The 20,795-nt window shown below is 37.7% G+C and overlaps 1 protein-coding gene across 5 annotated transcripts in view; it reads left to right on the top strand.

The window, feature by feature from the left end:
• The window catches only part of pcdh7b (protocadherin 7b), a 144,563-nt gene extending 138,167 nt beyond the window's left edge, over positions 1-6,396 (top strand). For 2 of the 5 annotated variants that reach the window (XM_014016169.1, XM_014016168.1), the window contains exon 3: positions 4,012-6,396. In XM_014016169.1, coding sequence (XP_013871623.1) covers positions 4,012-4,484 — 473 coding nt within the window. In that variant the 3' untranslated portion in view covers positions 4,485-6,396. Of the gene's footprint in view, positions 1-2,804; positions 2,824-4,011 lie in introns of all 5 variants that reach the window. The other 3 variants (XM_014016170.1, XM_014016172.1, XM_014016174.1) reach the window with 3 other exon arrangements.
• Positions 6,397-20,795: the final 14,399 nt, after the last annotated feature.

The following is a 20,795-nucleotide window of genomic DNA, read 5'->3' as shown; positions in this document are numbered from 1 at the left end:
CCCCCCCCCCGATCAAACTAGAAAAAAAAAACGGTCTGGAAGCTGGGTGTGGGGGAGAACCTCCTTGTTTAGATTTAAAGAGACTGCATGGAAACAAGTTGATCTGAGACACACCTCGGGACAGGAGTGAAAGAGGGGCTAGTGGAGTTACAATAAATTTATAAACATATAATAAATATCTGCATAATATAAGCTAGTCAGCTGATTAGATAGCTGACTAAAGCCAACTAAGAAAAGCATCAGCTGAAACGGTGCAGTCATTGGCCTAGTTTCCGCCAGCTTCCTAACTCTAATAAAGAAAATTCTTTCTTATAGAATTATTGAAGTATTTAAATGCAAAAGCATAGGGAACTATTATCTCTCAGCTCTGCTTTACAGAGACATCTTGGCGTAATTATTACCTTGGACGTGCACAATATCTTAGCAAAAGCTGCTGCTTGTCTGTTCTACCAATTCTCCCTCCTAACCAATGTCAATCACTCTTTTATTCACCATCAACACTCCTCTTAATTTCTCAGAATCCTCTTTTGAGTAAATGTAAGTGGCCTTTTAGCTGCCTCTATGAAAAAACCTCTTGTCACTTAGCTAAAAGCTGTTGCCTTCCAGCAATGACAAAAGCAGGCCTACAGAGGCCATGTTATAGCAGCTCCAAGCTTTTAGTTAAGGTTTGATCCCAGGGAGTGTAACCTAGGGTGAGGAGGCTTCCTTGTTTGTTTTTCAGCATTGTATCGGGGTTTTTATTTACATAGCAGAGTGACCCACATGTATTGTGCTATGTTGTAGCTGTATTGTGGGCTTGGGAGGTGTTTGAAAGTAACAAAAGTTCAGAATGGGCTGTGCTCTCTAGGGGATTTTTTCGTTAAACCTATTGACTAGATCTTGATTTCTGATTTAGGTTTTGAGCAGGCTTATGTAACAGCAGTGGTAACAGTAAGTAACAGCTCTGCTAAAACGAACCACTAAACTGATTAAAAAAAGTTGGGGAAGCTAATGCTAACCACTAAGACGACTGTCACCCCCTTCAAGTTGAGGACTGGTGGGACTGATTMGAACGTTATTAATTTTCTATTGGTTCAATTTGAAGGTGGGTGGGGTCATTTTTGAGGTCAGTAACATGGTATCAGAATGGAATATATTTATACTTCTCATTCAACCACATTTAAATTCACTTTATCCAATTTCTCTAGTTTTTTTAACAATAATACATYGAAATGAGAACAACCTAAAATGAAATGGGACTAATGGCATTTTACTTTTTGACTTTTTTAAATGTAAGGAGTAGAAAGCACAGATAATTGTGTTAAACTGTAAGAAGTATAAGTAAAAGTAGGCTGAAAAATAATTACTCGGGTAAGGTACAGATCAAGTGTTTGTACTTAATTACTTTACAATATCGTGCCTGACACATTCAGCACTGCTTGTATGAGGGAATATTTATTTTATTTTGTTTAATTAAAAGGCATAAAAATAGAAGTTTAACACTTGTTTTTTGTGTACTTTATATTAATAAACTAAATTTAAAAACTCATTTAGCAGAAACTAGCAGATTTTTAAGTTAGCAATGTCTTCATAAACAAATACTTCATAACATTTCAGTTTTTTATTTAATTTATGAAGTTCCTTTTATTATACTTTCTTACATTTTTTGCGTTGAATCAAGCAAGACCAAATAAGCTGTTTTTAATTAGGAACTTTCAGCAAAATGATTTTGCATGGTAGCTGAAAAGGGCAAGTCATGTGATGATGTGTCAATGAGTAGAGACAAAGATTGGTGGAAACCCATTTTTCCTTCGAAAAATTAGCCTAATGTATAACCCCAGTGGAGTCTGTGGTCTGTGTGCACAACACACAAATTATTGACTGGTTAGTCTGCTTCTGACTAACTAGCAGATATGTGGTGCTAATGGTTAGCTGCTTAACAAAGTAATGTACACTGCCTGCTTTTTTTTTTTACTACTTTGTCTGAATATCAAGGGAGCCTCCAGTAAGAGCATCCAGGAGCAGGGCACAGATGTCTCAAGAGAGTTTGGTGCATTGTGGGTAGACTGATGGCTCAATTGTTGGAGTAAATGAGAGAGGCAGGCTGTACCTGGTATCTGCTCGTCTCTTTGATGGCTGTGCTTGTCAATCTGAAGCAGAGAGAAGAAATAAAAAAGGAGGGAGAGACATGCTGTGATCCAAAGCCACAGTTGTCATTTTCATCACATCAGCTGGCATGTTAATTGTGATTGCAGTTACATGTCTGTTTTTAATTTTTTTAAGTTTCTTTTTTTTTGTACCTTTTCATCTCTTTGCAAATCATTCAACTTGAAGGACTTATCGTTTTGTGGGGAGCTGGGTGAGCAGAAAGGTAATAGCCAAAATGAGTTGCAGTCTATCTCTAAGATATCAGCTTTATTGTGACTGGCAGTCATCACAGTAGTTAGTGTTTTAGAAGGCAACCTTTGACATGGACATGAATTCTAGTAGAGGCTAAGATTTTTAGTAGCGTAACCAAGGGGAATGGCACTCTTGAAGTTGATTTTTATTTAAAAGTTTCCCATTTTTAGCAACAAAAATKATTGGTTTGGTGTTAAAATAGAAAAAAAAATGAATTCTGCAGAACCTCAGAAGATTCTCATTCGTTTCCCCCCATCTTCTCTCCCTTTGCTGTCGTCGTCTCAGCTGCATTGTGTTCTCAATCATGTGTTTGATGTCGTTATCCACGTGTTTTTTTTAAGTCCCAGTGTCAGTGCTGCAAAAATCTATTATTGCAAAATAAAGAGTTAAAGAATGATTTATTTTTTTATTTTTTTCTTTTACAGGAGATAAAGAGCATTAAAAGTAAGCCATGGTCCAAATTTTTATTTTTATTTTTTTACTCTGAGCAAAAGCATGTTTGGCTTGGTTTGCACTCATTTTTACTTTTGCTTGACGTTGCTTTTTCATCAGGTCCATTATTTAAAAAAACACATTTAACAAAGCATCCCTAAAACACCTCTAGGATACCTCTGGCACTTTWTCATTGTAAGGCTGTCAGACTGTGGCTAAGTTGTCTTGTTTCCTCCCTCCTAACAGTTACCACTTTAAATTTGACCAGTTCAGCTTTGGTTTGTACCTCTGGTTTAAAYAGCTTTTAACTTATCGCAAAAAGTGTTATGGTACTGCATTCAACCCTAAGGCTTCCRGCTAACCTGCTTTCCCCAATGTGGCATTGTAAGCACATAATTTGATTTCCACAATAATGCAATAAACACAGTTAATCTGAGGCTAGTGCTCCGATAGGTAATTGGTTAAGACCACTATTAGTGGATTTACGAGGATATCCGAGCGCCTGAGCCCCCACAAAGCTATTAAGCTACTTAGATGAGAATGTGATTGCCGTCTGTCAATCAGCAAAAGCAGGAAAACAGGGTGTTGACGGTGTTCCCACCTACCGAGCACACTCATACAGAGCAGCTTGAATTTTAGATGAGGCAAAAGCCGAAAACACACTTTGACCTCTTCACTTTTTCATTGCTGCCTCCTTTACTCCCCCTCTCCTCCTTCCSTACCTTCTCCCTTCACAGCACAAATGCGTTTTGAAGCATGACATTATTTCAACTCTGATTCACTCCACTTTTTTTGTTTCTTTTCTCCGTTTGAGGCTGTTGTCGTAGCCAATAGTATCTTCTTTTCATTGTTGATATTTGTTACTGTTTCTGTCATGTGGTATTGTTCCTGCATGAAAACAAATGCAGCTTTATTGGTGACAGCTTTGTTGTATTCTCTAGTAATACAAGTTTGAGTTTTCATGAGCTGTGGAAATGTGTGCTTGGTAATAATTGTGACAAGTTTTTTTTTTTACATTTTTAACATAAACTTTAGACATAGTTATGACATCATTAGAAGACAAAAAAATAGGCTATAGTAGGCAAATGTGAAAACATACCACAATAGACACATACTTTTAGTTGTTCATAAATACATTTCTCTTTTTAATTAAACAAGCTGTAATGACTTACTTCTTCTTCTCTTCTCTGCTTCCTGTAGACTCCCGGCCGTTGCCTGACGTAGCCATGACTGGCAAGTGCACCAGGGAGTGCAACGAGTACGGCCACTCGGACTCCTGCTGGATGCCCGTGCGCACGTCGCCAGAGCGACGGCCATCCAAGTCGACATCCAACCCCCAACAACCAAAGCTTTCCACTTTCATGACTGGAAAYGGCAGCAGCAGCAGTAGCGTCGAGCAGCCCGGCAGCCAAGAGACCCTTGCCATGGCCGCCATGGCCAACGGGGACCCCACAGCCGCTCACATGATGGGAGACCGCAATCGCAACCTGCTCAACAAGAAGATGGCCTCCTCCTCTTCCTCCTACGAGGCCTTTGGCTCACCTTCCTACAGCTCCGCGGGAGGTGTCGAGGAGACACTGGGACACCCCACTGAGGAGATCCCCCTTGCACCCACTGGAGAATACAAACCCACGTCCTGCGGTACCTTGACACGACGGGAGGTGTACCTGTGAGCTTGAAGACCTACATGAAGCTCAAGCGCCGCAACCTGAGGCATTTAAATACATTACTAAGGATAGCTGCTTACCCATAATGTTACAGCTCTAGACATTTTTTTTTGCCAAACAGAGTAGGACTAAACTTTCTCCAAAGACTTTTACGCAAATGTCTTGCTGTAAAATTTGARTGGATATACAAACATCGTACCATTTTAAAGTGCTGTATACGGCCCTTATGAGGAGTAGTAGAGGAGGAGAACTATTCTACTGATGAGTTGCGCCCTTGGGAGACAGTCTGCTGCCTGACAGTCAATCTGTACAGTTAATCAACTCATTTTAGATATACAGCACACGCATGAGTAATCCATGTTCCCATCAGGGGTCCCTTTCTTTTAAAACACTGTATAAATGAACCCATATTTTGTTTTTGTTATTTTCTCCCTGTTTGTTTTTTCGAATCAAAGTTGTACAAGGAAACTGCTGACTTGTTTTTTTTTAAGTTACTCTGGATATGCCTTTTTAATTTTCGAAAAATGCAACAAACAGTCAGGCCAAGATGCTCTGTAGTGAATGGATTCTTGTGGTTGACCACACTGGACCACGAAATCTGTCATCTTGAGTGTTTGCAGTTGAAGATGCAAACCAAAAGTTGACCAACTCGGAGTCTTAAAAAGGATCGGAAAAGACTAAGCTTTAAAGTACTCTGTCCTCTTTTTGATATGAAGACTCTTGGGTAGAAATGGAAGCCAAAGGAATTTGCTGCAAACTACACTTTGGCTGAACCACGACCCAGCTTATGGACTACGATGAACTATGTGATGACTGACCAACAATGTGAGCGTTTCTCACAGGTGTCGATCATTGTACATAAGCATTGGACTATAGTGACAGCGCTAAGTGCTCCCATATCCTTTTGTTCCCAGTTCCTACCTTTACGCACTCTCTCATTATTTGTCTTTGATTGGCGAGAATGAGACCAAACGCCTCCTGAGAAATGCAAGACCTTATGCCTACAATCACATCAACTCAAAGAGCACGGTGTTGTTCAGTTTTGGATCACATTAAGTGAAGTGGTATTATTTATACCAAGTATCTGCTTTGGTGAAGCAAACATGGAGACCCATATGCAGAAACAGATTTATTTAGCCGAGGAGATTTCTGCTGCTATACTGATCATAATTCTGGGTCACCGTGGTGTTTTTGTGATAAGATCGTGATTACTGATGGACGGTGGAAATTTTGCATATGGACGTATATGTCTATACATCCATCATAGACTGAAAAGAAAAACCATAATTATGTCCGAGTTGGTCCTAAACAGTTGCAAGGACAGTGTTTTGTACTTCTTTTATTTATTTTTTTTGTATGTGTGTTATAGGACTGAGCAATAAAAAGCATAATCGTATATGCGGCCAACAAGCATCAACCTCTTTTCCCACTCTTTCTTAAAGCCTTCAAGATTCCATTGGCCCTCACACACACACCTCTGTCAAAGAATCCTTTAAACACTCGTTGTTGCATTTCTTTGCATGAATGTATGAATCAGCTCCGTAAGAACAATCAAAAAGCAACTTTTGTACGAGCAGACACCTGGAGGTGTTCAGCTCATGCGCTGACGAATTTGGTGTCAAAGTCAAACCAAAGCTTCCCAAACTGGATGAAGCGTTCCCATTTCACACATATAAAGAAAGATGCTTTGTTGGACACCTTTTCCTTATGTACCCTTTTTTTCATTTTCTAAGGATGGATTGATTGATAAGAATGTGATGTCACAACAAAACACCCATAAAACTGTCAGAGCTGATGCTTAACACTCGAAATGTTGAGATGTTGTGCCTCTCTGTATACTGTTTGGGTTTTTCTTTTTTTTTTCTTTGCAGCTGCACAGGCACAAATCTCATCACTGTAATTAAAAAGAATAWCAGATGCAATTGAACTTTTTTTGTATGTTAACAAAACTCCTTTTTCGGTTGGACCGGAGGCGCTTTTTACGCACTCCGGCAATCTATAGTCTGTAAGTACTACTTGTGAAAGAAAGTGCTCCTATACTTATCAACTGTATACATAAATATTTACTTTTTACTTGCACGTTTAATGGGAACTTAACTTCACTTAACTGAGAAAGAGGTCGTAAACAAAAAAAATCTGTAAAACAAAATGTACAAAAAAAGGTTTCCTGGTAAACATGGAAACCCATCTTGTTGCTTGCATTTGTTTGTGGCTGAAGGGGCATTACCCGTGTAACACAACTCAGTACGTCAATCAGTACTATACTGTTGGTTTTTTTTTTTGTTTTCACCCATTTTTTAGACCAAGCATTGATTGTCTCTCAAATCATACACAATTATTTTGTTTTACATCAAATTTACATCAATAGAGTAGATAAAAAAGTATATATTTTTGCCCAATGATTTATTTTCCCAATAGTAACTTTTGCCTTTTGACTACTTTTACCCATTTAATAATTTTACCAATCTATTATTTTACCCATTGATGATTTTTATCTAAAAATGAGTTTTTATCCACTGATTAATTGTAATCATTTAAAAATTTTACCAACTGATCAACTTTACCCATTTATTATTTTAAACCATTTGAATGATTTTATTCATTAAATAATTGTAGCCATTAAAGAACCTTACACTTATTTTTTATGTACCCATTTATTAATCACGCCCACTGATTTAATGCACAGTAACAGGTCAATCCGTGGAAATGATCATAAAAATGTTCCGTGCTTTACTTTCCTTGTTTTTAATCTTGTGTCACTTTGTATATTTAGAGTGCTTCTGAAACAAAAACAAGAAAAAAAAGAAAAAAATACATAAAAAATACATAAAAAATACATAAAAAATTAGAGTGAATGCAAATATGCAATTGTGCCTTTTTATACCAATCGGTATGATTAAATGTTGGTCTGGAATGGTGCAAAAACAATTACACTGACGTGCTCACAGAACTAGATGGGGTGGCATTTAAGGACTGAAATACATTTGCATATCTTTGATGAAATCCCATGATGTCAAAAGATTTTTTTCTTTTGTTTGTTTTTATTTGTTTTCCTGCTTCTTTTAGAAGGWTGACTGGTCAAATGTCAGTGAACCCATGGGCTTGACTCTTCAGTAGCTGTTGTTCACTTGGATCAATTACCTTGTCAAATACCCATTCCTAGCTTTTGCCGAATGAGTACCAGCCCATTCAAGAAGTTGCTTGTTGGTGGAAATAATGATTTTATGGATTATTTTTTTCTTTTTAGTCGTGTTTTGCTCATGTACATGTGTCATCGAAAGGTTAAGTAACCTTCTTTGTGCATGAAACAAGCTCTAGGACTGAATATAAAAGCTGTGAACGACACAGGACAGGAAATAAAATACAAGGGAGAAAAAAAAGGAAAAAAGGAAAATGCCCAGAGACATTTGACTGCTTTGAGTTGAGGGAGCGGAGAGATAAAAATGCTAATGTGACGGTTTACTAGGAGGCATGAATACAGGGAGGGTGTGTGGGGTGGGGGTGTGGGGGGGGGATACTGTAAGGGAGAGCAGCTGACAGAATACACACCTCGGGATGTGTCGTGCAACTTTACGGTATATGCATATCTCAGAGATTACGGTGATGAAACCGGGCCCGACAAATAAGCGTGCTGCGGGCTTTCCTGTGATACTGCAAGGTGGTGCTTTGAGTTTTGACATCAGATAAGGTGAAGACAGAAACTCCTGTGCGTGCAAAAGAAGAGAAGCGAAAGACATGTTTCCATACGCTGGCAACTCCACTAAGCGTAATCTTTTTTTGTCTGAGCAATGATACGCTCAGCGGGTTGTTAATTATGGATACACTGAAGTAACGAAGACAAAAATCAGCCCGACTATGGGTGCTAGAGTTCCTAATGCTCGACAGAAAGCACGGCCCCCTGAGGTGTGTGCTCGGAAGCTGCTCTCTCCTGTATCYGTCAAGCATTCACAGTGTGTAATGAGATTTTGTAATATTACCCATTAACTATTTGTCCTGCGACTTGGATGTTGATATAGAAACTGAGGAACAAACTTATCATCGTTTAATATGAGTCACTATGCACGCAGCTTAGCTGAACATGGCAAAGTGTATTGAACGCAAGTCCACTTCTATTTATGAGATATTTTACATAATTTAATTTTGCTTTTGTACAGGTTTGTGTAAATAAACTGCTTGTCATTTTTGTCTCTGCAGAAATTAAAAATATAACATGATAAAACATGAGTCTGGAAACATTTCTTTCTTTTTTTCCCCCCGTACTACTGCTGTTCAAGTTGATTTTTTCAAAAAGTCATTGAAGCAAGATTTACGAACAAACAATATATTTGTAGTCTTCTTCTACATCTTTGAAAAACCTCAGTTTGAAGAAATCAGTTCTGAATGAATTAACCTCTTAAGCCCCAAGAGGCTTACTTCAGCTGCTTGTCATTTTAACTGTCTGCAGGACGTCCAAATGATTTTTATTTTTAGTTAGCCGAGATTCTGAAATTTATATGGATACCACACATGTCTATGTTTAATAAGAGAACTTGAATTAAGCCAAAAAAAGTGAGATTAGCTTTAATGCTAACAATGGAAACTGTTAGCGGCTGGATTAGCTTCCAGTAAATTAGCTTCTGCTAAATATACAATCCTAGAAAAAAAATCCACTAGTGTTAAACTTCTATTCTCACGCCATCATGACTAAATAAAAACTATCCACTCTTACAAGCACTGCTGGTCATGTCAGGCACTGTGTGTAGCATGTCACATCTTTACCAGCTAAACTTCAAACTAAGCGTCAAAACGAAAATTATATTTAACAATATTAAAATAATGACTAAAATATTTGACTACACAGAAAACATGGTAGATAAAGTATTTGACAAACTTCTAATTTTTAAATTACTGTTAGCAGAGCTAAGATTCTTGTTTAGCAAATTAATTGTTAGTATATCCACCACTGGTGCTGCCATAAAAAAAAAAAAAACTCCAATTGAAAAAATAAAATACCAGTGATATATGTGAATATTATTTTATGAACTCATCAATTTAAAATAAATAGCTTATTTTAATAAGAAATATTACAGAATCCTAAGTGAATAACCATGCTATCTGTAATTAACATGTAAGTAAAGGTTTTAAAATTAGCATTAGCATGAACCACTCTGAACATTCTGAAAATGACGGGGTTTTTTTATGGACAGCAGCAATTTGCACTACTAAAGCTGTCAAATCACTTTCCACTTGTATCCAAGCCAGCACAATTTATTCTACGTGTCTTCTGCTGTCTTTATRAAATAATTGTGTTCACCCCTACACCACTTACGTGGTTTACAGAATTTATGCGGGGGGAAAAACTTACAGTGGRAATGTCTGTTAAGTCTTGTCGAACCCGAAGATCGGCACAGTGCCACGAGGGCATCCTGAGGCATCGCCAAGCTAACGAATGAGCCAGAAATCCAAACAGGGTGTTCTTATGATGGCAGAAATTCATTATGTAATTACTTCATGAGATTTCCACTGCCTTTTTCTAAATTGWGATGATTCTGACAGCTGTTATTGAATACTGATTGCAGCTCCATAGTTAGCCACTTTAAAAAATATAAAAAAAACTATGGACTGTAAAACCAGATTGGGGCACCGAATGCCCCCACATTGGTTTAAACTTTTTTACTCCAAGGCCACTAGTAATGACTGCTTAGCTTTGTGGAATTTAACATTAATTGGACAGTTCCTGTGAAAAAGAAAATAAAAAATTTAGACATTATCTGAATTATTTTTCTTATTTACATGCAACATTAACCTCATTATTTTAAGCAAACCATTATTCCAAGATTACATTTACAAATCATATTCTAATATATGCATCTTTCTTTTCCTTTTAACTGTTGAAAATTTCAGTGAAAGGGGTAGGCAGTAATTTTATTTTTATTTTTTTTTTCTGGTGTTACTGAGCAAAAATTCCACAATGACCTGTCGGGAACTGGACTTTTGTTCCTCTAGAAAAAAAAAATCTGTGAGACATGATAGAAGCCTAGAGCAACTCCTCATGATAAAACTGCTGCTTTATCAGACAGAGGAGAAGAAATAATGGGTTTGTTTGTATTCAGTTTGGGCCAATTATCACAAAGTTATCACCCATTGTTRTGGGTCTTGATTTGCAGTGAAACAGCTTAATTTTTCCCAGTGAGCAATGGAAGCTATTTCAAACCTGAGCCATTGTTTAGTCCGGTCTACATCTGACTGGGCTGTCGCAGCGTTCTCTGTAATAAACATGGAGGGGGGGGGGGGTATTTTTAAATGTAATTTGAACAGGAAATTTTTAAATATTGACAATTTTATTTTCATTTTTTTCTCACATAGATTTTTCTTCCAAGCAACATCAGATCCTGTTGATATGCAAATGATTTTTTAAATTTTTTGTTGTTCTTTCAGAGGAATTCGGAATTACCTGCCATGTAATAATCAGCGGGTAGTATTAGTTTTTGCTTCTTTTTTTTCTAGCGAGAGAGAGGAGAGAATTAAGACAAATTAGAATAAATCTGAATAGAATTACTGTTTAAGCAATGCATACCAATGAACTGCTGAGAGTTTTGTTTTCTAATTAGTAAAATTGAGATTGGTTATTGTGAAAACTGGTTCAAAAATAGAAGCCATAGTACCATCCCTGACAGCAGAAGGTAGCAGTAAGCTTTACAAAATATAACATTTTTAAGTCACTAAAGTTTTATTTTATTTTATTTATATTTTTAGGAAAAAAAAGTGCAACATTTTAAATTAAGTGTCAGAATTTTAAATTAGAGATTGAGTGGGATATAAAAGAAAGAAATTAGGTACAGATATTTGCAACATTTTAACAATCAATCCAATCATTTACAGATTTTAGATTCTGGTCAAATGTGCAATATAAACCACTGAGCCTCTGTTGTAATACACAACGACCACAGTGACTAAACAACAAAAACAACATTGTACACAACTGCTCTACTAAAGCTGCAAAATATACAGAAAAATCATCAATACCACTGTATCAGTGTGCACGACATAAATATCAATAAAACACTATTTAATTCAGATAAGTAAATTATTCTAAACTTCCACAAACTGCATGCTTAACAAAGAGACATTTTGATATCGTTAGTGAAAATGCAGTTTGAATTTTGGATTAATGGTTTCTTTTTTTGCGCAAAGAAACCTAAACTCAACAGTAAAGAATAAAAATAAAGATTAACAAAACAAAACATGTTAAATTTTAAGCCAGGAAAACAGTGGCTAAAAGGGAAAATGAGCAAAACTATAGGTAAAAGCTATTTTTGAGCACAAAGGTAGCTAAAAGCTAAAATAGCAACACTGGAGCTAAATGCTACATTTAAAAAATGTAGATAAAAGTTACAACTATCAAAAACTAATTGTTAAAACTTTTACAACAACAGGTGACATCAACAGAACAGTAGCTTCATGCTAACATTAGTAAAGCTATCTGAAATTCCCTATTTCATAACTGGAAATTCCAAGTCGCTAGACTSAAAGTGGGCATTTCTCAAACTCAGACATATTTCAAACTTTAATCAGCTGATCTCKGTGGTGCCWTTAACATTTCCTGAAAGTTTAGTKTGTTTTTAGTCTGGTTCATTTGACWAGGAGAGAGGGGAATAAATTGTACCTTAGACAACCAAAATCCAACTAAGCAGCCGTGCGACTATAGGCTCGTGTGCCTGCTTGWGCTCTGAAATGTTTCAAACTTTAATCAGCTGTTCTCTGTGGTGTATTAGACATTTTCTAAAAGTTTCATATAAATCCTTTTGGTACTTTTTGAGATATAAGCCTGAGAAGGCAACAGGGTACTTTAGTTGCAGCCGTGCCACAGATCAAGCACTCAGGATGTTGAGAATTGCAGAGCCCCGGGGGGGTGGATGGCTGGTGGGGGGGTGCACTTGGTCATTGGCGGTGTGGTGGGGTGGTCGTGGGTGTGGCTTCTCTGTGGCGGGGGGCTGGCCGGGCGTCCTGGTGCGGCCCGGGCCGGGCCTTGGCTTTCTGCTCCTCTCHACCTCAGAATGATTGGGTCTACCTCCTGGGTTCRGGTGTGTGCTGCCTCCAGTAGGGGGTGGGTGCATGTCCTGGACCTGGRGGGTATAGAGTGTGTTTCGGGGGTATGAGTGGAATGTGGCGTCCTTGTATGTCTTTGACTGAGTGGGGGTGAGGATGAGGGTGGGATGGTGCGATTGTGTATGTTTGGGTATTTGTCAGGCTGCGGTCTGGGCTGCCCCTCCTGCTGGTTTATCTGAGGGCCCACTGCTACTCGGCCTCCCGGTGGGGTGTGCGGCTGGCCGACGGCGTGCTACTGACACTACACTATACTGACAATATTTATGAATGTAGGCATGTATGTATGTATATCTTTATATATGTATGGGTATGTGTATATATTTATATATGCCCTCTATGTATTTATCCATTTATTTTTCAGGTGAGCGGACAGATGTTGGGTGTGTGGTCCTGTGTTTTGTTGGTGTATATTTAATATACGTACTTCTAATTGCTATTTCAATCTTTCTATCTTTCTAATTACTTCTCTCTGTTTTTCTCTCTGTCTCTATTTTCTCTTCACTTAAAAAAAGTCACTGATCATGAAGAAATAAATAAACTAAATAAACTAACATTTGGTTTCGTTTTCTACTGAAGTGACACAAAAAAGAGAGAATTGCAGAGCAATCCCCAATGCAGGTCTTTTCCAGKCAGTTCTCAGATGTTTACAGTCTTTCCTGGACAATAGAAGATGGGATGGGAGGACAGAGGAGATCAACTGAATGTATTGTTTTTCAAAAAACATTTTGATTGAAATTGTTTTAATTGGAATTGCTTGTTTGATTGATTGAACAATAAAAGAAACTAAATTATCTCCATATGGAACTGAATATTTCAATAAAGTAAATAAATGGTTTAAACTGGTAAAAGGGTTCTGAAGTAGGAGTCTTGTATAGAGTTTCTTCTGCCTTTTTTGGTACATCCAAATAAAATGTGTATAACTGTAATGGATCTAATACTTTTATGTTTAAGCTAGTAATTCATGACATCCTTTAATGACCTAGGTTTTCATGACATGCTGTTCATCTGCAGACAGAATGATTAAAGTCAGAACAAGATCTGCTAACAACAATAATCATTCTTAGATATCACTTGTGTTGTCATTGACCTTGTATCAAATCTTGCTAAGATGACATTATGGTGTTTGTTAATATATATATGAGGCCTCTCGAGACACAGTGTACAACAGTAGTGTGTAGAGACAGTGACAGAGAGAAGCAGAGGCACAGAGRCAGRCCAGGTTGTTCTCTGTGTTTCCTGTTGTTGCAATAAAACTCAGTTGATCATCTCACGGAGTATCTTCATTCTTGGACCACGTATTTCTGTCTTTGTTAAATAAATATTGCCATAACAATAACAAAAACTTGAAACAGTTTAGAAATAGCATCATTTTTGCTTTCAATACTAATCTATCAGTGTCTTCCAAATATTATATAGTTTTTACTAATCTTGTAAGAAGTGAAATGGAAGGTTTTTACACACAAATACACACCCACACAATATATTTATACAGTATATACTGTATATATATATATATATATATATATATATATATATATATCAGCCTAGTTAAATTGACCTGAAAGGCACCATATTTCCTACCAATMTCAAACAAATCAAGCCTATTATAATATTTTACTGATTTATTTTGTTCCTTTATCCACGATTTACAAACTTATTTACTTACTTACATATCTGTTCGTCACTTTTATTTCTGTGTCCCTAATAAAATAAATAGCACAGACAAATATGTTTTACTGAGTGGTGTGCTACAACAGATTTACAAGCACCTGACACACTTTCACGAGCGACAATAAACACAGTGTGACCATTATCAGCAGTAATTACACCTCCTGACACTGGCATGCTGTTGTGTGTATACATGTTAAGCTGAAAAGAAAGTCCTAAGAATGTGTAGCAATATATAAGTTTATAATGATTAATTAAATAATTTCCTACTGTAGGGTTGTGTTTAGGTAGCCTATGAGAAAAAAAAGGATTGGGACAGAGGCCAAAAAAAATGCTACAGGCGAAAAAAAAAAAAGAGAAAGAAAAAGGATTGCCTCTTTAGTGTAGTGCAGAGCACAAGAAAGATAGAGCGAATAAAAACGATACGGTTCCCAAAGCTCAAATACTGGAAGCTAATTAATGAAATCATTGATCACCTCTACAATATCAAACACAAAGCAAGCCATTTCAATATAAATTCCAATTCCCTTTCATGCTCACTGGTGTGAAATAACGACTTAAAATCACATCAGCGAGGGGAATTCAACCATAAACCTTAGAGGAAACTGTTTGATATCCACAATTTATGACACTTTTATTGTCTTTAAATTTTATTTTTCCAGCGCAACCGTGGGAAATGGCATCCGAGGAATAGCAGTAAGGGCCGTGTTAAATTGATTTCTATTTCATGTTTATTTTATGAATGCACAGAGGGATTGAGGGCCAACTTTGTTTTTTATGTGTTATGGTTGGAACAAATAAACAAGTTCATGAGGAAACTCCTGCAATAACTTTGATTTAATTGTGATCACATCAATTCTCTCCACTGTTTATTTTCTTGGAGACAACGCTCTGGGGGATGATGTCATTACAGGTAATTTTATTGCCTGCTCAGCCGAGATGGACACATATACAGTGAAAGCTTTACCCTGTGATCATGTCTATTTCGTTCAAATCAAGGTTTCCTAGTTGAAAATGAGTAATCGGAATGAATTTAAAACAGGTGATTTTCATTGCTGTTATGCAAAGGATAGTTGGATTGCCATTTTTCCTGCAGACAAATTATCTGTGGGCTGCTGAGAACTTACCTGCATTTATATTGTCCAAATGGTTCAGTGAAGTACTATTCTTAACCATCTAAAGGTTTTATTTACAATCCATTTTTTGCAGTGATTAGAAAAATAAGCAAAAAATAAGCAAGAGAATTTAGGAATTTTGGTCTTTATTTTGTTTTATTATCTCAAAATTGTTACTGCTGTACACACTCAAAGCTTTATAGTGACTCTACAGTTGAGGGAAAAAAACTCGATAAAGAAATGGATCTCTAGGCTTAGCTCTTTGCAAGATGGTGCCAGTATTTTTGGGTCATGGAGGTCTATATAACAACTAGAGTGAGTCTTGACCACATGACCATGTGATCCTATGTAGCAGCTGTGGCGGTAAGCAGAACGAGCAAGTGTCTGGATTCAGAATTACAATACAAATTGGCAAAATTGCGAACAAAAAGGGCTGATTAGGCTGGGCTTGTTGTTCATCAAATAGTTGCTTTGTCAGCTGTGAATTGTTGCCCTGTTTGGTCGACCATTTTTACTCCAAATTTGGAAACTTTTCTGATTGCGGCCCACAAACGCGTCCTCTTTTTCCCCCAACTGAAGGGGAAAAGATGCATTGCAGGATGACCGGAATTATTTTTTGCTTGTACTGGCAGACGAAGAAAAAGAAAGGAATACAGTTTTAAATAAAATGATGGCAGTAAAGTTTAAAGCAGTTGTATTATTAATGCTTTTATAATTTGCATAGACATGTTTTAATAATATAGTCAGAAATCAAACAAGCTGGTATGGTGAAATGAATGAGCACAAACGGTTGGTCCCTTAATTCTTCAAGTACTGCCTTTAAGCCAATTTTGTTATTTAATGATTTTAATAATACTAATACGTTTTGCTAATTTTGATCTACTTTTGCTTTTGTTTAAAGTCATCACGGTTGATCAAAGTTTAAGGGCAGGAATAATGCTGAAGGAAGACCGTCCACATTCACATCCACTTTTTTCCGGTCTTCTTGGTTGACCAATGACCTGGTCCACCTAGATCAGGTAAACCTGGGTCCTTTGATGAAGCCTCAGAATTTGGACACAGAGCTAACTGTAAATGGGATTGGCGGGGCTCAATCTAGTGTTATTTATCTCTATGGGGTGGCTAGCTAGTCTGCCTCTGCCGATGTTTGATTTGCCTTTGAATTGGGTCAAGCAACTTTCTGAAAGTGAAACTCCGCTGGTGAACCATCATCAAATTCTGCAAGAGCTTCAACTTCATGCCAAACACCTGGTGAAGTTCAACTAAACTCACCTACTTCCTTTGGTGGATTCCAACATCCCTCAGTCGTGACTGGGCTCAGCCTCCCCAGCGGAAGCACTCCTGTAAACGTAGCGGTCGGCTGGTGAAATTAATGGCTGTTTGGGGGTCTCTCTCGGAGGAGCTTGGAGCGGTGTCTTCTRTTATCTTCTTTTCTCGGCGTATCCTGTGGAGCCTTGACTGGTAGGCCTGGTGTCTCTGTTGTTTTCCCCAGCCTGCCAAACCTCATTCCTGTTGTCGGGGCTCCAGGACGGCTGATGATGCTCGGATTGGCTTGGCTAAAGATCACYATGGAACAAAACTTTGATCTCACAGGATTTCTTCATGTGCAGAARTTTGGATTTTCTGTTGGTGAGTTTTGCCTTTTTTATTTTTTACATGAAATTTTTTTTAAATGAATTAGCCTTCTGCTGTTTTAAATCCTTGAGAAAGTCGGCCCAGGTTACTTTTAAGTCCCAATAAATGTAAACATCATCATCTTCAGGAAAAAGCCAGTAGCTTTGAACTGAACCTGTTTGAGTGGGTTTGTGGTGTTTTATCAACCTATTAAATACAATACACTTACCACAAAATAATTGGCCTATAACTATGCATGTATACGGATATTAATATACTAATTTGAAACTAAAAAAAGCGTTGGCAATATATTTTCAGTTTTCCTTGAACAATCCTATGCTTGTTTATACTAAAAATATGAGCCATTCTAATCTACTTGAAGTGTCTTTTTTGTAAAGGCATGGACTTCAAATGTCTTGGTTGACATTATGACTAAATATGTTTGGGTTCTTACTTGTGATTTTAACATTCATGTATTTGTMTTGATTCACCAGTGGCAAAGACCTTTTTAAACCTCACTGACTCTTTTATTGTTGTAACAGTGGCTGGCCCCACTCAGGATTATGGACACACACATGATCAAGTTTTTATTTTATTTTTAACTTTGTGACAGTGTTTTCTGATCATATGCCTGTTTTAGTGGATGTTACCATCACTTGCACCACAGTTCCTCACACTGCTGATCAGCCCTCAGATGTTTTTAATCAGAACAATGTCATCTTAAAGGCTTGTGTGTAACAACACTGAGATGAGCTCCTGGTTTCTACTCCACCTGCAGAATTATTTTGGACTCTGTGGCTCCATGTAAAAACCGGCGCCGTGTAAAACCAGATCTGAGCCCTGGTTAAATGATGAGACTCGTGCTGTCAGACTTGATTTGCGTGGAGCGGAGCGTAGGTGGAAAAAGGATAAACTGGAAGTGCCCTTTCAAATATTAAAAGACTGCTGGCGTCACTATCAAAGAACTGTGACAGATGCCAAAAGAAAACACTCCTCAGACATAATTCTGTCAAACCGTCACAATCCTTGTGWTTTATTTAAAACTATTGAATGCTGTTCTTAATTTCCCACATTGAGCCCTCTCTTGTTGCTTGTGAGAAGTTCCCACATTGTGGGCCAGATCCAGTGATGGACTACTTGTAAAAAGGGTATAATTAGGAAGATATAGATTTCAGTGGCACAGGGGGTAGGCCTTCACCCTGCAACCAGAGTGTCGTGGGTTCAAATCCCTGCTTGATTGCATACTGTCATCGTGTACCTGTGCAAGACACTCAACCCAACTTCCTGTATAAATACCTTTGTGTGATTGTGGTGGTCTAGGTGCAGGCTGACAGCCACACTTCCACCACCAAGATTGAGGAGTGAATAAATAATACATGAAGTTAAAAAACATCTTTGAACTTCTGGAAAAGCCCTACACATAACAAGTGCATTATTATTATTCTACATTTGGAGTTACTGTCATTCCAATATAGGATAAAGTTCTCCCAATTATCATCAACTACACTCAATTGAAATGCATTGAAAATACAACAAAATTTTAAGTACTTTTGAGTATTTAAGTGTTTTTGAAAGTACATACTCTGGTACTTTAACTTACGTAAACATTTAACAGAGCTACATTTACTTTTATCCATCCATCCGTTATCTGTACCCACTTATTCTCTCAGGGTCATGGGGGTCACTGGTGCCCACATCCAGCAGCCACAGTGCGAGGGGCGGGGTACACCCTGGACAGGTCGCAAGTYCATCACCTTTGCTTTTAATGGAGTATTATTTGAGTAGTAGGATCAGAACTTAGACTAAAGAACTGTCAGGCTCAGTTAGGGTCCACATAGTCTCCACTGCAAGGACAAAACTTGGAATACTTTTTGATAGAGCCGAGTATTAAGTGACTAATTAAGAAGCTCTGAATCTAATTTTGACTGGAATCATCTCACACTGAGCTTTTTAGTTATTTGTAATATTTGTACTAGTTTGCTGAATTGAAAATAATATTTGTTACAATAAACTAGAAACACTTTTGTACTACATTTAACAGTTTATTTGGTAGAACTCTAGTAATAGAAAAAAAGCACCAAAAGTGTAAAACCATAACTTACGTCTTAAATCTGATAAGTCCATGTTAAAGTTGGAAGGACTAATGAGGATCTAAACAAAGACCCACAATAGGCTGAAATGCTTAGTCTACTGATACATAGTGAGCAAGTCTGGCAATGRTGGCATGCCACCAACAAAATGCTGCAGCCCATCTTTTAACCAACAGTCCCAGGCCTGAGCACATAACCCCTATTTTTTTCTCTCCATTGGTTTCCAGTCCATTATAGAATTGATTTTAAACTTTTAGTATTTACTTTTAAAGCTCTTAATGGCCTTACAAGTGCTGGGGTGACTGGGCCTTTTTCGGTCACTGCACCCAGACTGTGGAACCTACTCCCTGAAGACTTGTGTGTTAGTGGTATAAGGGCTGAGTGTTGGTGCATCATTTTGTTGATAATGTCACTTTCACCAGAGCTATGATATCCCCTTCGACATATGACCCCTCAGTCCTTGTCTCCTGCTCTGCTGTCTTTGGTAAGTTTCAGTGTGTCACTTTGTCCTCATTGTAGGAGATAGCAGGATCTTGGGACAGCCTCACATGGAGAACCTGCAGGTTCTCCATATGAGGTTGTCTCTCCTCGATTATTTAAGGAGGTTTTCCCATCTGTCAGACCTTGTACTCTTGAACTCATTACCAACAGTTTGTCTTCTGGTGTTTTAGATCACAGCACTTATTAAGTTTTTTAAATGTTGATGACCTACCCAACTGTACCTGTGTCATAAACAACACAATGTAGTAGCATTGCAATGCTCTACATTTTCAACACCATCTGTAAACATGATGAACAATTATATATGAAAGTGCAGTATAATTGTTCATCATTTATATGCATTCCATTATTCTGTCCTTTCAAGCTAAAACAGAAGAGTGGAGAAGCAGTAAATAGACAGAATGGAGCTTTAAGTGATATCTTTCTAGTGTGCAAGCTCTACAGTTATTAGCCACAAGACTCCCCGTGACCCCCACCGTCAGATGATAGATTTCCAACAATGACCTGCTGCAGCAAATTAGCTAATCACATGAGCCCCGCCAAGCATGAGGTATGAACAGTGGGCCAATAGTTGTGAGGCCAAACAAACTGCAGTGGAATGGGCAAATGTTCTCCCACCCATTAATCACATATCAGTTGAGAGTTGAATGCACACAAATTTATATGTACTAGATTTATGTGGCAGAAGCAATTTGACAAAAATCCATACAGGTCTTAGTAGTTGGAGCCAGGCTGTGATTAATGAGAACTACTTACATAAGAGAAAGTGAGTGGGGTGAGAAGAAAATGGGAGGCAGGGCTGGAGGAGGCAGAAAAAAAGACAAATGCATGGCAGTACACTGTGAGGGAAAGGGATTGGGAAAAAAAGGGTGACTAGTTGATTGACCATCAAACATCCAGCGCTATCCCCTTACATCTAACATCCAGACTTTCTGTTCTTATGAAGCAGTTCATGCAGTGTTKCCAGGTGGGAAATGTTGAATTATCGTATCAGCAGCTCAAAATTATCGTATTTTCAGGAAAATTATCGTACACACACCCAAGTTACATTCTAGAGAGGCTCAAATTTACAAATACATCCTGCTCAGCTCACAATGTGCTCTAAATTCAACAAACTGCACATTCCTTTGTTTATAATAAAGTTAAAAAGTACTGTTGGATGTCTGTTTTTTTTTTTTTTTTTTTTTTTGTTTGTTTTTTTTACAAAATCTTTGTAAACAAGAACAAAACATGGAGTCTGG

The sequence above is a fragment of the Austrofundulus limnaeus genome, unplaced genomic scaffold (genome assembly GCF_001266775.1).
Source record: "Austrofundulus limnaeus strain Quisiro unplaced genomic scaffold, Austrofundulus_limnaeus-1.0 Scaffold140, whole genome shotgun sequence".
Lineage (NCBI taxonomy): Eukaryota > Metazoa > Chordata > Actinopteri > Cyprinodontiformes > Rivulidae > Austrofundulus > Austrofundulus limnaeus.
The sequence above is the reverse complement of the archived record's forward strand: the minus strand, read 5'-3'. Positions and strand labels throughout refer to the sequence as shown.